This window comes from Talpa occidentalis, unplaced genomic scaffold (assembly GCF_014898055.3).
Source record: "Talpa occidentalis isolate TD23 unplaced genomic scaffold, MPIMG_talOcc4v2.1 talOcc4.2, whole genome shotgun sequence".
Lineage (NCBI taxonomy): Eukaryota > Metazoa > Chordata > Mammalia > Eulipotyphla > Talpidae > Talpa > Talpa occidentalis.
In genome coordinates this window covers 35,467,028-35,484,694 of record NW_023602073.1, presented here as the reverse complement: position 1 = coordinate 35,484,694, position 17,667 = coordinate 35,467,028, and the positions used below count along the sequence as shown (strand labels likewise).

At 46.6% G+C, this 17,667-nt stretch overlaps 1 protein-coding gene across 1 annotated transcript in view; it reads right to left on the bottom strand.

Annotated features, from left to right (window-relative positions):
• Positions 1 to 473: 473 nt before the first annotated feature.
• LOC119253177 (patr class I histocompatibility antigen, A-108 alpha chain-like) overlaps positions 474 to 17,667 on the bottom strand; it is a 45,833-nt gene continuing 28,639 nt past the window's right edge. Inside the window, exons 2-7 of the mRNA XM_054698098.1 lie at positions 3,681 to 3,950; positions 3,171 to 3,446; positions 2,321 to 2,596; positions 1,809 to 1,928; positions 1,374 to 1,406; positions 474 to 915 (exon numbers count right to left, since the gene is read on the bottom strand). Coding sequence (XP_054554073.1) covers positions 827 to 915; positions 1,374 to 1,406; positions 1,809 to 1,928; positions 2,321 to 2,596; positions 3,171 to 3,446; positions 3,681 to 3,950 — 1,064 coding nt within the window. The 3' untranslated portion in view covers positions 474 to 826. The remainder of the gene's footprint in view (positions 916 to 1,373; positions 1,407 to 1,808; positions 1,929 to 2,320; positions 2,597 to 3,170; positions 3,447 to 3,680; positions 3,951 to 17,667) is intronic.

Sequence of the window (17,667 nt, the reverse complement as noted above, 5' to 3'; positions counted from 1 at the left end):
CAGCCGGGATTGAACCAGTGCTGCAGAGGACAGCTTCACAGTGTGGCACTCAACCACCTGAGCCACCAGAGGAGGCCTTGAGAACAAGCATATTTTTAAGACAAAAAAGAGCAAGTAAGTAAATTCAAAAGTTTTTACTCAAGCAATAAGCATTTTGTAGGAGACACAGGGAAATAGGATTTTTTACCTATAGAACAGGCCAGAATGATGTTTTAAGGTGGACAAAAGGAGAGTCCAGTCCCCCACAGCAGAAAGGCAGCAGAGACCTGCCAGTGATCTCAGCACTGGAGAAAAAGTCCAGGCAGCTGCTTGCTGAGACTGGGGTAGCCTCCACCTGTCCACCACAGTAGCTTTACATTATTTTAATAAAAACCTTTTAGTCTCATATAGTCATATTATAACCATTTCCTATCACTTTAACAATTGTGAATGAACTTCGAATACCATTTTTTAGAAATAACTTTTTTATTTTTCTTAAAAAAACAAATGGCAAAACTCTAGTGGCAGAAACCCTGGCCTCCCCCCACCCCAAATAATTAACAGGAAAAGCTTGAAGCATTTCTTCCTCCATTTATAAGACTGTGTCACGTTATCTCTTACTTGTTCCCAAGTTTCTATATCCAGCAACCTGCCCTCTGGGAACCATGGGTTATATTTTTCAACTACCGTTAAACATTCTAGAATCTGGTTAAGGGGTATTTTTGCCCTATGGTGAGAAAGCAGATGCTGCAGAAGCAAAGCGAAAGTAGAAAGCCTTGAAGAAGATTGCCCCATCTGGAATTCCCACCTCTACTCACATCCTTCTGTGGAGTCGTGACCACTGCTGTCACCTCGTCACTTCAGTGGGAGGTTTCTCCTTCAGGTCCCTGTTGGGCGCCACTTGTGAGCCTCCAGTGGGCTCTGAGACCTGGGACGCTGGTCGCAAAGGACCCACCAGACGGGGCAATGCTTTCAGCTACAAGCAGTGATTCTCTACATTTCTCAGCATGGTTATATGGGAATTGTGAACAAACACATCTGCGTTTTATCATAAGTCAGAAAAAGCCAAAACAACCTTGCCTCGCACACCATGTGCGTGAGCTCATACACATCACTTATATGAGCCCTTGTGCTTGTCGGACATGCCTGTCCTTGTGAGTCTCTGTTGCTAAGTTACGACCAAGGAGACTTCCAAGGACGAAGCAAGTCCAGGGCGTCCCTCCCAGGTGGTTTTCCATCCTGGCATATGCGAGTTTTCTCAGCGTTTCGGTCAGCCCTTCCCTTGCCATCCTCAGGTCACCTCTTGATCATCCTCGTGCAACAGTGACTCTCCCTAGAGTTCCCTCTACACTGTCCTCAGGGGCTCAGGGATCCAACCCCTGATCTACACTTACCTGCACCCTGAGTGTAGCTGATTGCTTGTCCCCCTACAGGAAGAAACATCATGTGAGATAAGGGAGTAGTCAGCGCATGGAGTCCTAAAGGAATCTCCAAGTCTGGGTCACAGGGAAATTTCTAGAACTGTGATTGAAGACCCAGGTCAGGGCTGGGATATATGAAGAATGGATATGAAAGGGAATTGGAGTCTTTCCACAGCAGGGTCCCTTCCCATTGGCATTTGCTGGGAAACAGATCCCCATCACCACAATTATAAGGTGAATAATTGGTGATTCATTTTCAAAAGTGCTTTACAAAAACCTGAGTGTTAGCAATCAGCACTAGACTGGGCAACATATGTGTGGATGGTACTTCCTCCTACCCAGGTAAGGCAAGTCCTCCCTGGGACACGAAAGCCCCCAGTGGACAAATTCCCCTACTCCCTTCCCTACCTGAGCACTTCTTCCTCCACATCACAGCTGCAGCCACCACAGCTCCAGTGAGCACAGCTCCAAGGAAAACCAGGCCAGCAATGATGCCCGCGGTGGGGACAGAGGACTGAGGAGGGGGCACTGGAAGGGACAGGAAGATGAGACCCTGAGCCCCAGGAACATCCTGACTCTCTGAAAGTCTCCAGAAGGGCTCCTGATTCCTCCAAGCAGAAGCTCAGGGCCTCTCTGGTGGCACAATGGGTTGAATGCAGTGCCTGTAGCTGTCCACAGCCTCTGCAGCACGAGTTCGATTGCCACCTGGCCAGGGAGATACCCACATGGCATGGCAGATCTCTCCTATCTCGCCTGCTGCTCCCCTCAGCAGTGTTTTCGGTTGTCTGCCTGTTCTTCTCCCCATTCTGTCTCTGGTGAATTCTCTCACCCTCCTGCACCTCTAACTTTTACCCCAGTTCTTGTATAAATAAACAAATATTTAAAAAAAAGAAAAAAAGAAACTCAGAGCCCATCCTTACCCCATCTCAGGACTTGGGGTTCCAGCAGCCCCTCATGCTGCACATGGCAAGTGTAGCTCTGCTCCTCTCCAGAAGGCACCATCACAGCCGCCCACTTCTGGAAGGTTCCATCCCCCCCAGGCCTGGTCTCCACCAGCTCCATCTCCTGGGTCAGTTCCTCCCCATCTCGCTGCCAGGTCAGGGTGATGTCTGCAGGGTAGAAACCTAGGGCCCAGCACCTCAGGGTGACATCACGGTCAGAGGTGACGTGGAGGGAAACCTGTGTCTTTGGGGGATCTGAGGAGAAGGGTCAAAAAAAATCACACTTTGGGTTTTCCTTCCTGGACACTGAAGCAGACTCACTGACCATCCTCAGAACAAACATGATAATTGGTTTGGAGGGAGGAAGCACAAAACCCAAAAACCAGCCTAGTCTGGGGAATCTGGGATAATTAGGTGAGAGCCCATGAGGGAGGATGCAGGTCTCTGGGGAGAACACAGACTTTTACTCCAGACTTGGTTGGAGGGTGAATGACACAGAAAGGCAGGAGTCAGGTCCAGAAATGTTCTCAGACCAAAAACAAGGCCTTGAAAGAAACACTCATGTTTCCCAGGATGGCTGCCAGGTCAAAAGGATCCTGGAAGTGTTATTTCAGGATGGCCTCCCCTCTCTCAGGAGAGACTGGATTCCTTAACCCTCCAGAAAAGTGGTGTCTTTTGGGCGAGTCTCTCTCTAGCACATGAAACCCAGGGGGACTCTCCCTCTCTGCCCAGAAAGCAGCTGCTGTTCTGCCCATTATTCCATTCGCCCCCCACGAAACCCCCCTCTTCCAGTTTGAGGGGGGGTCCAAGGCCTTTTGGCCCCTCTTACCTGTGCGCTGCAGCACCTCCTTCCCCAAAACTAGAAATCTGAGGAGCCACGGGAAGCACCTGCTCTGCACACTGTGCCTGACGCGCTCGGCCCTGCCCGCCGCCTCCCACGCGCGCTGGGTGATCTGAGCCCCCGAGACCGCGGGGGTCCAGGAGCGCAGGTCCTCGCTCAGGGAGATGGAATCCGCGCCCTCGTAGGCGAACTGGTCATACCCGCCGAGAAGTCTCAGGTCTGGGCTCACTTCACAGCCAAACATCCTCTGGAGGGTGTGAGACCCTGAAACCCACCCCTGTGGTCACCCCGAGGTCACCCCGCCCTCTCTGAATAAACCTCAATAAACCTAAACTGAAAATGAAATGCAGGCAGGAATGTCCCGCGGGCTCTTCCCGGTGGAGGGTCCTGGCAGATCCGCCCGCCTCGAGGGGTCAGTGGACCCTGAGACCCGGGACACCCCGGCCTCATGATGGGAATGGGGGTGACCTGACCCTGGCCCCGCTCCGCGAAGCTCACCGTCCTCGCTCTGGTTGTAGCGGCCGCGCAGGTCCCTCAGGAGCGCTTTGAGCCACTGCGCGTTGTCCCTTTGGTTCTGAGTCTCCTCGTCCAGGTCCTCCTGCCCCACCTGCCCCGCCCAGGGCGCCCGCAGCTCCGCACTCTGGCCCGGAGAGTCGCTGTCGAACCGCCCGAACTGCGTGTCGTCCACGTAGCCCACGGCGATGTAGCGGGGCTCCCCGGGGCCGGGCCGGGACATCATGGTGTAGAAAAGCCTCAGGGAGTGGGGGCCTGGGGGCGGGAGGGGAGACCCCGGCTGACCCTCCTCTCAGCGCGGACCCAGGGCCCAGGGAGATGGGCCTGGAGGGGAGAAAGGGGCGGGGCCGTGAGAGTGAAAAGGGGCGGTGGGCCAAGAAGGGCCCAGACTCAGGGGCCCAGAGCACTCAGGGGAGGCGGGAGGGACAGAAGGGGCCAGAACACAAGGGGCCTGAAGGGGGTACAAGAGGTCCGGGGGAGATGAGCCTTTCCTGGGGTCCTGCACCCGCGGGGGCTCCTTGCTCCTCCCTCCTGGAGCAACAGTGTCCAGCTGGACGCGCACTCACCCGCCCGGGTCTCCATCAGGGCCAGGGGCCCCAGAGCAGCAGCAGGAGGGTGAGGGGCATCACACTCATCCAGGAGCCTGGGGAGAAGGAGTCCAGGAGAGTCCTTGGAGACTTTGTAACTGGAGCAGGAGGATGCTGATTGTCTTCCCAGGAAATGGGGAGAGAGAATGGGGTGAGTGTGGGGTCATCAAGGCTGCCCCACCCCACAGAGCCTGTGAGAGGGAGACGTGATGCTGTAACAGTGTGACATCCACAGACAGGGGAGGCTCCAAATTCCCTTCCCCACCTTTAGGAGGAGTGGATTTGGGCTGGGGGAAGCAGCAGCCTGGAGGAATGAAGAAACTAGCAATATTTTGAGATAAATGTGAATATTGATACTGAATTAAAACTAAACAGATGGGGCCTCCCTGGTGGCACAAGGCGTTCAGACACAACCTATGAAGCTATCCACAGCCACTGCAGCACAAGTTTGATCCCCAGCCATGGAGATACCCACATGGCACAGCAGACCTCTCCTGACTTGCCTGCTGCTCCCCTCAGCAGTGTATTTCACTCAGTCTGCCTGTTCTGCTCCCCACTCTGTCTCTGGTGAATCCTCTCACCACCTCCTGCACCCCAGTTCTTCTATGCATAAATAAATAAATCTTTTTTTTTTAAAGATTTATTTATTTATTTATACAAGCACTGGGTACAGTCAGAAGTGTGGGAGGGTGAGAGAATCCACCAGAGCCAGAGTGGAGAGCAGAACAGGCAGACTGAATAAGTACACTGCTGAGGGGAGCAGTGAGTGGCAGGAGAGGTCTGCATGCCATGTGGGACCCTTGCTGGCGGCCAGGGATTGAACCGGTGCTGCAGAGGTTGAGGGCAGCTTTGCAGCCCAGCACTCAACCACTGCGCCACCAGGGGAGGCCCATAAATCTTTTAAAAAAAATATATATATATATACAGGTGGTAGTTTCTCGAAGGTTATTTGTAAAGTGAAACCTGAAATAATATCATGGAATATTTCCTATTATTACATTTCCACAGGCCTCTCTTGCGTATTGGTTGGAACTTGTGCTAATGTATGATTTTTTTTTTAAATATTTTACTTCATATAATTCTTACATAATTTTTCATTTTTGCACAATGTATACATTTTCATTTTGGTTGTATTCCCCATACAATTCCACCCCCCTTATTTTTTTTAAAGATTTATTTGTTTATACAAGAACCAGGGTATAGGCCAGATGTGCGGGATGGTAAGAGGATTCACCAGAGACAGAGCAGGGAACAGAACAGGCAGAGTGACTGAAATACACTTCTGAGGGGGGCAGCAGGCGACACAGGAGAGGTCTGCTGAGCCATGTGGGACCCTCTCTGGCTGGACAGAATTGAACCTGTGCTGCAGAGGCTGCCCACAGCTTCACAGCGCTGTGCACAGCCATCTGTGCCACCAGGGGAGGCCCAGCACCCCTTTATTTTGACCCTAATCCTTCCTCTCCCCACCACCACCATCCCCCACCTGTGCCACCAGAGAGTTTCCTGATAGCTAGCTCTGTCCTTTGTGCTGTTGCAAAAATTTTCTCCCTGTCATTGGGGTTTCTCTTTGTTTTGGTTATTGTCTTTTTGCTGTGCAGAAGCTCTTTAACTTGATGTAGTCCCAGCTGTTTATATTTTGCCTTCATTATCACTGCTTTGGGTGATGTGTCTACAAAGATGTTTTTGAGGTGCATGTCATGTGGTGTTTCGCCTATATTTCCTTCTTTATATTTTATGGTTTCAGGTCTTAAGTCTAGCTCTTTAATCCATTTTGAGTTGTTTTTTGTGTATCATGTGAGGTAGCAGTCAAACTTCATTCTTTTGCATATAGTGACCCTGTATTCCCAGCACCATTTATTGAACAAACTTTCTTTGTTTCATTGCATAGTCTTTGCTCCTTTGTCAAAGATTAGTTGATCATAAATCTGTGGGTTTATTTCTGGATTTTCTATTCAGTTCCAGTGGTCCGTGTGTCTGTTCTGGTTCCAATACCACGCAGTTTTGATTATTATGGCTTTGTGGTATAGTTTGAAATCTGAGAGTGTGATGCCTCAATTCCCTTCTTTTTTTTTCAGGAGGGCTTTGGCTATTCAGGGGTTTTGGTGGCTCCATATGAATTTCATCAATATTTGTTCTATTTCTTTGCAGTATGTCATTGAAATTTTTATTGTAATAGCATAGCATGGAATCTGTAAATTCCTTTTGGTAGGATGGCCATTTTGATGTTAATTCTTCCAATCCTTGAGTAGGGGATGTCTTTCCGTTTCTTTTGTCTTCTTCTATTTCTTTTAACAGTGTTTTATAGTTTTCTTTGTATAGGTCCTTTACCTCTTTTATTAGGTTTATTCCCAAATATTTGATTGTTTTTGTTTTAATAATAAAAGGTATGGTTTTCTTGATTTCTTCTTCTTCAGATTTATTGTTTGTGTATAGGAAGGCTACTGATTTTTGTTGTTGATTTTCTATCTTGCCACTTTACTATACTGATTGATTAGTTTAATTAGTTTTTCTGTCGAGTTTTTGGGGTTCTTTATGTATATTATCATATCATCTGTGAATAATAATAGTTTGACTTCTTTCTTGCCTATTTGGATTCCTTGTATGTCTCTCTCTTGTCTTATTGCTCTGTCTAGGACTTCCAGTATTATATTGAAAAGCAGTGGTGAAAGTAGACATCCTTGTCTTGTTCCAGATCATTTTTTTTAAAGATTTATTTATTATTTATATATAAATAAAGATTTATTCATTTTATTTATTTATTTTATTTATACAGAAGTGTGGGAGGGTGAGAGAATTCACCAGAATCAGAGCAGGGAACAGAACAGGCAGACTGATGAAGTACACTGCTGAGGGGAGCAGCTGGCAGCAGGAGAGGTCTGAGCGCCATGTGGGAACCTCGCCTGGTGGCCAGGTGCTGCAGGGTGCCTTGATGCCTCAGCCAGGTAAGACACTGACAAGCAGCTAAGAAAAAGGGCCTCACACTGTGTGGCCAAAGCTAAAGGGCCTCACACCGTGGGGCCGAAGCTAAAGATCCTCACACCGTGGGGCTGAAGATTCCTTGTGCTTCACACCGTGGGGCTGAAGATTTAACATCCCTTTGGTTTTTGTTCTTGGTCATAAAAAGAGAGCTGTGTGGAGATTTCTTGACCTACTAAACATAGAACTTCCATATGATCCAGCAATTCCACTCCTACGTATTTACCCAAGGGACACAGAAACATCAATTCCAAAGAGCACCTGCACCCCTACATTTATAGCAGCACTATTTACAATAACTAAGCTTTGGAAACAACCCAAATGCCCAAAATTAGATGACTGGATCAAGAAGATGTGGTACATATACACAATGGAATATTACTCAGCATTCAAAAAAGATAAACTCATGCAATTTGCAGCAACATGGATGGAGCTGGGAGAGATCATGCTCAGCGAAATAAGTCAGAAAGAAAAAGGAAAATACTGGATGGTCTCACTTAAAGCAGGGATCTAGAAAACTTAAATAAGGGACCAGGAAAAAGAATAACTATAAGAAAGAAAATATCAAAATCAACAAACAACTATGAACCAGAGACACTCTATGGGGAGTGGGGGGCAGGGAAAGGATGGCTTGCAGTCAAAATAAGGGGGTTGTAATTGTATGGGGAATATAAAATAAAATTTAAATGAAAAATAAAATGATAAAAAAGGAATGTATTTAAGACAGATATGTTAAAGGTCTTGAAAAATTTAGTGTCCAAAAAAATGGCTATCTTTGAAAAAATGGTACAATAGGAAGAAAAATAGTTTAAAGGTCTGAGAGAAGTATCTTAAAAAATGCTATGTGACAGAATGACTTGCTTTAAAAATATTTAAGTTTATTATCAGTAGTGTCCTTATGAACAACCAAACTTTAATTTCTTTTTCATTTGCAGTAAAGACTCAAGTATTCTTAAACTGCTTTTACTGGTTCTTAATGGGAAAAAAAAAACTGTCTAGGCTATCTAAAATCTTGTTTCTCTTTTTTTTTAAAGACTTTTTTTATTTTTATTTATTTATTTTAAAGATTTATTTATTTATTTATTTATACAAGCACTGGGTACAGTCAGAAGCGCAGGAGGGTGAGAGAATTCACCAGAGCCAGAGCGGAGAGCAGAACAGGCAGATGGACGAAGTACACTGCTGAGGGTTGCAGCGGGCTGCAGGAGAGGTCTGCGTGCCAGGTGGGACCCTCACCCAGTGGCTGGGGATTGAACCGGTGCTGCAGAGGCTGCGGACACCTTCGCAGCCCAGCGCTCAACTGCTGCGCCACCGTGGAGGCCCTCTTGGTTCTCTTTTAACCTCAGACTTGGATAACTAAAAAAATACAGATCTGTCAGCATTGTTGAGCACTGTAAAAATATAACTACTTAAAAAAAAACTCTCCAGTTATCACTCTGAGTAATTTAGTGTTGTTTTATAGAAATCTGTATATATTTATTAAGCCTGTGACAAAATTTTTCTTAAATTCAAATTTCAAAAATAGTAAAGTTTTTGATTAGTAAAACAATTTGATGTGTCTTAGGACTCTTAATAAATTATTTCTCCTTGTAGGAAAATGCTAAAATACATTGGACCAATCTAGAGATGTTAAATTTCATAGAAAAAAATATTGTCATTGAGGGGGAAGTTATACGTTTTCAGCATATATAAAAGAAAGCTGATTAAAGTGTTCTAAAATATGAGATTTTTAAAATGCTCTGGCATTATATTATTGGGCGATTCTGATTATTTTGAAATATATATGTGCATGTGCATGTCACAAAATTGAGCAAACATCCTTGTCTTTTACCTTAAGCCATAATTTTAGGTATGGTCATTTTCAAGTTTTTGCTATTTCTAAAGGTTACTTGCTGAGTTTTGTCTTCAGAAAATTCACAAAAAAAGACTGGCAATATAGATATGTTTTGGAACTGAAAAGACCTACCAAGCCCTATAAAAAAAAATGGATTTATAAAAATTACCGACAGAGGATCGAGACTTAATACATGGAAAAAGTAGACTGAGGAGGATTTGTATAATATTTAATGACTTTTTAAAAATATTGGTCTTTAATGTATTGTTTTGTTTTTTTATCTCTAGAAAACTTGTCTTTAAACTGGGCTATGATCTCAGCAGTGGCAATTTGCATCGGTAGAGCATGAAACTCTTAATCTCAGGGCCATGGGTTTGAGCCCCACGTTGGACAACAAACTTACAGGGCAGCCCCGATATAAAACGGGTTGCCTGACTGGGTCCTCACTCACGTGCTTAAAAGGGATTTAATATTCCACTGCAGGCACACACAAAAGGTTAATAAAAGATTTATTCACAAGGGAAGGGGAAATGAGGAAATGTACAACTCAGGGAGAAAAGTGGGAGATAAAGTCTTAAATGAGTCCTACCAGGTCCGTTGATCTGGATTCCCAAATGGCACTCTGAGAGCTGGCGGTGAGCCAAAACCAGTGAAGCCAAGAGGCGAGAGCCCGAGATAGCCCAAGGCCCACTTGTCTGGTTTTTATACCAAACCTGGCTGCTTAACTCCACCCTCAGGTCCCAGCAACCTTCCCTTTGGTGGTGATGGGATTTGTCTTTCCCAATGTCCTGATGGCTTTGGTTTGGAGTGGGGGTGGAGTCCACAAAGCCTGTATGGAATTAGCTCAGGACATCCTTTCCCCCTAACAGAGGCACCACAAGACCAGAAGCCCTGGCTCACACAGGAGGTGGGGGTAGGAGACATTAGCATAGCCATCCACACAGCCATGGAAACCAAGATATTTGAGGCTGGGGACACCTAGATTACAAAACATAAGATCCAAGCAGGTATCAGCTGCACATCCAAAGGTAAAGATATGGAGATGAGCCCATTGTGGTGTCTCTGGTCCCTTTCAGACTCTGCATGGTTATCCAGAATCAGCAACTCACCAGAAGGCTCACTACTGTAACATCTCCCGCTAGACACAGACCTGAGTCTGAAGCAGATTTAAAAAAAAAAACCTTTATTAATCTGCCGGCCACTGGCCCCCTTGTAGGGGGCAGCCCTAGCAGGGGGTGATAATGATGAGGTATTTGGAGTTGCGGGGTCCTGGGGTTCACTTTGGGAAAAGTGTCACCAGAGCTCCCGTTTCAGTGGCACGCGGCAATTTCCCTAGGAGAGTTTCTCCACGAGACAGAGCAGTTAGTTATATTTGAAAAACAAGTTTATTAGGGAAAGGGACAGGTTTGCTGAGAGAGGCCTGCATGGTTGCAGGCGGGCAGCCTTGAGGAGAGCTGCCTCCACCGAGGGAGGTCAGTGATGTGAAGCCCCTACAGGTACAGGTCACAGGCAGGCAGGGAGGCTGCTGCCCTGCAGAGGGAGAGAGTTGGTGAAAAGAGGCACCTGCACAGTCCCAGGTGGGCAGAGGGAGTGCTTCCCCGAGCCTGTGCAGAGACTGCACTGATACAGCCCTCTTCTGTTTGGAGGGGTCACTCCTTGTGAGCCGTCAGTGTGTTGCTGATTTTGGATAACCACGCAGAATCCAAGATACCAGAGATACCAGCATGGGGAGTGGAGATTCCAGCATGGGCCCAATCTCTGCATCTTTACCCTCAGGGCTGTGCTCCACTCCCTGTAGCATCTGTTCCTGCTTGAGTCTCCTGTCTTGTGATAAGGCACTGGCGCCTAAGGGTCCGACCTCTACAGCTGGTTTAATGGTCATGTTATTCCCCTCGACCCACACCTCCTTGTGAGTCAGGTTCTGGTCTTGGGGCACCTCCTTTCCAGTCTTTCTATTCTTGTCCTTTGTCATCCCCCCCACCCACCATATGTGGCGCCAAACCTTTTGTTAGGGCAACACCCGCCGGGGAGCCCTGAGGTGCTGGAGTGAGGCAGATAGTCACGGACTCAGCGTGAGGGTTGGCTTGTGTGTGTGCAGAGCAGCAAGTCCAGTGAAAACTACTAGTTATTTAGTTGTGTTAGGGACAGTGTCATGAGTGTGGTCACTGTGAGGCTAGCCAGCTTTAAAGTTAAGTTAGCGTGAGGACCGCAGTCCACCTTTTTACATGTTAAGATTTTGCCTAAGTATGATGACTTCATGGTTTTATTTCTTCCAATTTTGAGGCAAAGCAGTATTAGAAAGACGGTGCCAGGGCCTCCCCGGTGGCACAGCAGTTGAGCGGTGGGTTGCGAAGCTGCCCGCAGCCTTTGCAGCGCCGGTTCTATCCCTGGCAACGGGCGAGGGTCCCACATGGCATGCAGACCTCTCCTGCCGCACCTGCTGCTTCCCTCAGCAGTGTATTTCGTCAGCCTGCCTGTTCTGTTCTCTGCTCTGGCTCTGGTGAATTCTCTCACCCTCCCGTGCTTCTGACTGTACCCAGTGCTCGTATAAATAAACAAATAAATCTTTTATTTAAAAAAAAAAAAAAAAAGAAAGACGGTGCCAGACCCTTTTTGGGCTCCAGGTGGACATTCCAAGTGTTCAGGAGCACCAGTCATGTGAAGGGGAGTCTGCGGGAGACTGTCATCTGTTAGGAGCAAGCTTATATTAAACAGTTAGATATAGAAAGTGCTAGTCCTATCTGTAGGTTGAAGAGGACCAGAAATTAAGTTACTCAAACATGTGTTTTATCCTGTTAATAGACATATGTTTTCCTTGGGCGGCAGTAAGCAGATTTAGTGACCTTTGACTGTGTTCAGGCCATTCCTATTATATTTTGTGAGGAGGGGAAGGTGGGTCCAGAATGTCGGGTGAGTACAGAGAAAATGGCTCCTGTATCAATCAGAAAATTAATATTCTTACCTGCAACATCCAGGGTTACCCCAGACTCAGCCTTAGAGATGGTCAGCCGGGGAGTTGGTGATATCCTTGGGCCCCATCACTTTCCATCCAGGAGGTGTCACTTGTCCAGGAGGCATCACTCATCAACCAGGAGGCATCAGCTGGTGGCTGAGGGTCTGGTCCCTCCTCTCTTCGGAGAAGGGGACAATCCCTTTTCCAGAGGCCTTTCTTCTTGTACCTGGGGCACGGCCCAGGTGGATTTTTGGGTTGTGTGTAATTCCTGCTCCAGTGCCCAGACTTGTACCTGTAGTGTGGGGCCGTTGAAGCTCTTCCATTCTTTTTTTTTTTTTTAAGATTTATTTTTTATTTATTTATAAAAGCACTGGGTACAGTCAGAAGCGTGGGAGGGTGAGATCATTCACCAGAGCCAGAGCAGGGAACAGAGCCGACAGACTGACGAAATACACTGCTGAGGGGAGCAGCGGGCGGCAGGAGTGGTCTGCGCGCCATGTGGGACCCTTGCAAGTGGCCGGGGGATCAAACCCGCACTGCAGAGGCTGCGGGCAGCTTCGCAGCCCAGTGCTCAACCGCTGTGCCACCAGGGGAGGCCCAGCTCCTCCATTCTTTATTCCAGGCAGGTCAGTCTTCTGTTTCTCTGAGCCTGGGTAAGCCTGGGTCTGCAGGGCACCGGCAATGGAGGTGCCTATTAATGGAGCTGTCTTTACTCACTCACTATGGCCTTCTTGCCTTTTTTTTAAAAAAAACCCTTTACTTTGGTCCCTATTATTAAAGATATTAAAAGCCACTTTTAAAAAGCTGTTGTGGCTGAGATTGGTGTCCCATGGCTAGTTTTAAAATGAGTCCCCAGAATCACCTCGCCCTGTCTTGTATTAGGATCCAGGTTTGTGAACTTGCGAATGGCTTTCACTAAATGCCCTTGATTTTGTCTCAGGAGCCTGCACCTGATGTCAGAGCAAGACTGGCTAATGAAGGAGACTGCTAAAATGCTTGTGCTTTTCTGGGTCTAGATTAGCATACCTTTCATAGCCTCTGCACCTGTAGCCTAAAATGATTTGGAATTTTTTGACTTTTGAGTAACTTTTTTGCCCTTTTATAATTGACTGGCTAGGGGCCTCTCCGGTGGCGCAGCAGGGTGAACACAGCACTATGAAGCTGTCCACAGCCTCTGCAGCTGGGTTCAATTCCTGGATGGCCAGGGAGATTCCCACATGGTGCAGCAGACTCTCCTGTCTCTCCTGCTGCTCCCCTCAGCAGTGTGTTTCGGTCAGTCTGCCTCTTCTGCTCCTCACTCTGTCTCTGGAGAATCCTTTCACCCTCCCACGCCTCTCTCTGGCCTGTACCACAGCTATTATATGAATGAATAAAAAAAAATATCTTTAAAAAAAAGAATCATTTATAATTGACCGGCTTATTAGGTTTTAAGAAGTCTTGTGTATTTTAGAACCATCTCATTAGTTTACATTTATGTTGAAAAGGTCTAACAATCTTATGAGAATACTTTCTGTGAGGTATCAATATACCCAAATTAATTCAGTTTGTTTTTCACAAGGAAAAACAATTTTATTAGGTGTCTTTAAGAGTCCTCTTAAGGCAAAAATTTTACTATTTTAGACTGAAATTGTCATAGAATTTACAGATCTTTACAAAACACTTAATTACTCAGAGTAACAGGATTTTTAAGAGTATAGATCTTTTTTTTTTTTTTGACAAGGCTCAGCAATGCTGACATAAGGTTTTTTTTCCAGGTAACCCAAGGATAAAAGAGCACCAAGATTTTCAGATTACCTGAGCAGTCTTCCACTTGTTATAAGAAACTAGTGAACATAGTTTTAGAATATCTATATATATATATATATATATATATATATATATATATAAAGAACTAAAGCTTGGTGTTACATGGGTGTATTACTGATACCCAAATTAACCAAAACATTTCATAGTAAGTCACCTGAGCACACAAAATTTTCCACTAAAATCTCTGTCTCAGACCTTCAACACTTTCCTTTGCTTTCTTTGTTTTTAATACCATTTGATTTACCCATCCTACTTTGAATTAGCTTAAGGACTTTCAGAATATCCACCTTAAATATATTTTTTTCCAAACACACACAGACCCCTTATGTCACTTACATTTAGAGTTATTACATCCTGGTTTTTAACCTCTGCATTGTAAGACATTATAATAGCTGTTATATATCGTTTCTTTAGCCTGGACAGCTTACACAAACACATACTTTAGTTTTCTTTGAGATGACATTAAACTCTAGTTCCCTTACAATAAGGAGTAAAAAGTAGACCTAAAAGTTAAGTTTCCTTACAATAAGGAGCAAAATGTAAACGTGAAATTTCAGTTTCATTAAGACAAGAGAGCACCTTATTTACAGACTGTGAGGACAAGAGAGGCAGCAGATTAAGATCTTTTGTCTTGTCTTTTAATCAATAAAGCATCCTACATAGCCTGCTAGTAAGACCAAAGTAATTTGATTTTTTTTTTTTTTCTTAAACCAACCAAACATACCTTAAGAGTGGAAGGCATGGCAGAAATTCCTACCTATAGACCAGAGGAAGATATCAAGATAGAAAGAAGAAACCCAGTCCCCCATGGCTGGGTGGTGGTGGACATACCAATGATCTCAGCACTGGAGCAAAGGTCCAGGCAGCTGCTAGCTGAGAGCAATGGGGGGTCCCACACATGTCAGCCAGGGTGGTGTTCCCCACCTTATTTTTCAGCATTTTTATCTTTTGCTTCAGCCAAAGCGAAGGTTTAGAGAATGGTGTTATAGCCGAGGGTTAGTTATGTGAGAATGTCAGGCTGAGTTAAGGTGTTTTAAGAGAGAACCCAAAGTAGAGTCCGCAGGAATGGAGGGAGCAGACCCAGCGTATGATAGGCTGGAAGAGAGCTTGAACCTGTCCTGGACAGATTACAGTGGGGGCAGCCACGGGCGTACCCCCACGGGGTGGGGAGTAGCCACGGGCATACTCCCCAGGGGAGTAGTCCTATTTTTGTGGGTGCCCCCACGCTGAGGAAGAACTCCCCAGGCCTTAGCATCCCCAGGCCGCGACTTACTATCTGTCCCTGCCATTCTCTCTTCTCTGGGTGGAAAGGAAGGCTGTCTCGGGCTCCTTTTTTATTTAGAAATGTTTTAAGAAAGATAGCTGGTGCTTGGCATATGTATGGCAGATCTTAATACCAGTTAACAAGGAAACCCGTTGGCATTTAATAAGATGATTTTCAATGTAGGACCAGAGGCCTCTCTCTCACACTGTAGAATCTAAATTAGCTGACTGGGGCTGTCTTAGTCCCTCACGAGTCTTAAAGTTTAGGCACATATAACAAGATAGTTTAACCAAGGAGAGGAAATCTGGTCTCCAAAGCAAGGGAAGAAGACTATCAAGAGTACCTGTGATGTAGGAAGGCACCTAAAGGGCAAGGATTCAGAGAGGGGGAGCTCCGAGAAGGAGAGGTCTACCTGAGCAAGGAAAGGGCTGGATGGGTTGCTGGCTACTTATAGTTTGTTGACTTGTAGTTGATTGCTATGAAAATGAAGCAGGGGAAGGTTGTAGTTCGAGTTAGGGAAGAGCAGTAAATAGGTTGTAAAGGAGTGGGACATGAGGGTGCTTATCACTAGTTCCTGCGTTGCCGCACTCTTTGTCTTGCAGTTGGCAGGACTAGAGCTAACCCTGGCGCACACCAACTTATCCTTTTGTTACAGAGCAACCCCGATAAAAAAAGGCTTGCCTGTGTGTGGGTCCTCACCCACAGGCTTAAGAGACTTATTAATACTCAACTGCAGACACACACAAAATGTTAATAAAAGGTTTATTTACAAAAGAAAGGGAAAATGAAGAAATGAATAACTCAGGGAGAAAATGAGGGAGAAAAATTCATGCGTCCTACCAGTTCCGCTGACCTGGAATCCCAATGGCACGCTGAGAGCTGGCGAAGAGCCAAGAGCTGTGAGGCCAAGAGAGCGACCCAAGGCCCACATGTCTGGTTTTATAACAAACCTGGCTGCTTAACTCCACCCTCAGGCCCCAGCAACCCTCCCTTTGGTGATGATGGGATTTGTCATTCCCAGTGTCTTGCTGGCTTTGGTCTGGAGTGGGGGTGGAGTCCACAAAGCCTGTATGGAGCTTGCTCAGGACTTCCTTTCCCCCTAACACTTTCACAGGAGTCTTCTAAAAAATGGCAGCCAGCCCTAGTGGCCTCTTACATGGCTGACCTGTGCCCACTATTTTTTGCAGCGAGACCAAGACCTGGTTTGAAGACAGAACTCAGGAGCCAGCTCTTTCCCCAAGGCAGAGAGGGAATGGCTGCTTGACTGAGATTGATAAGCAAGGCAGTGAGGCAAGGAGAAAGGCATGAGGCATTCACCTGGTCAGACAAAGGGCAACTGGAAGGCTGTTCCCTCACATTTTAGGGCCCACCAAAGAGTAATCTTCGCCTGAGCCCCTCAGTCCGTGTAGGACAGCCAAGCAGTAGCCGAACACCAGCTCCTCTCAGAGAAAGAGGTGGTGATAGTTGAGAGAATGAGGCAGAGAGGCATGAGGCGCTCACCTGGTTGGGTCAAGGGCAACTGGGAATTTTGGGAGCTGCTAAAGAGTAGCCTTGGCCTGGGCCCCTGAGTCCGTGTAGCACAGCCAAACAGTCGATGAACACCAGCTCCTCTCAGAAAAGGAGGTAGTAGCATGAAGATAGAGAAAACTGGAGAAATCTCACAGATGCCATGAAAAACCAAACATTGGGTGCCAAAATGATGGGGTTTTTGGAGTTGCGGGGTCCTTGGGTTCACTCTGGGAAATGTTTAATTTGAGCTCCCGTTTCAGCGGCACACAGCGAGTTTCCCATGCAAGTTTCTCCATGAGACAGAGACCATGGTTATATTTAAAGAACAGGTTTATTAGGGAAAGGGACAGGTTTTGCTAAGAGAGTCCTACATGGTTGCAGGTGGGTGGCCTTGAGGAGAGCTGCTTCCTCTGAGGGAGGTCAGTGAGAAGTCCTGGCAGGTACAGGTCATGGGGAGCCAGAAAACTGCTGCCCTGCAGAGGGAGAGAGTTGGTGAAAAGAGACACCTGCATAGTCACAGGTGGGCAGAGGGATTGATGTCCCGAGCCTGTGCAGAGACTGCACTGATATAGCCCTCTTCTGTTTGGGAGGGGTCACTCCTTGTGAGCCGTCACGTCAGTTGGTTGCTGATTTTGGATAACCACGCAGCATCCAAGAGGGACGGGAGATTCCAGGATGGGGAGTGGAGATTCCAGGATGGGCCCAATCTCTATATCTTTCCCCTCAGGTCTGTGCTCCACTCCCTAGAGCATCTGATCCTGCTTGGGTCTCCTGCCTTGTTATAAGGCCCTGGTGCCTAAGGGTCACAACCTCTACAGCTGGGTTAATGGTCATGCTATTTCCCTCTATCCCTACCTCCTTTTGAGTCAGGTTCTGGTCTTGAGGCACTTCCTTTCCAGTCTTTCTATTCTTGTCCTCCATCATTAAGGGTTTTTAAAGCTGAAAACCACACCTGGGAGTTTGCAGTTCTACAGCAAGCGGGAGTACAAAAGCCAAACTGTGCTGTTGCAAGCAGCAGAGCATTTCACCACATCCCATGTTTC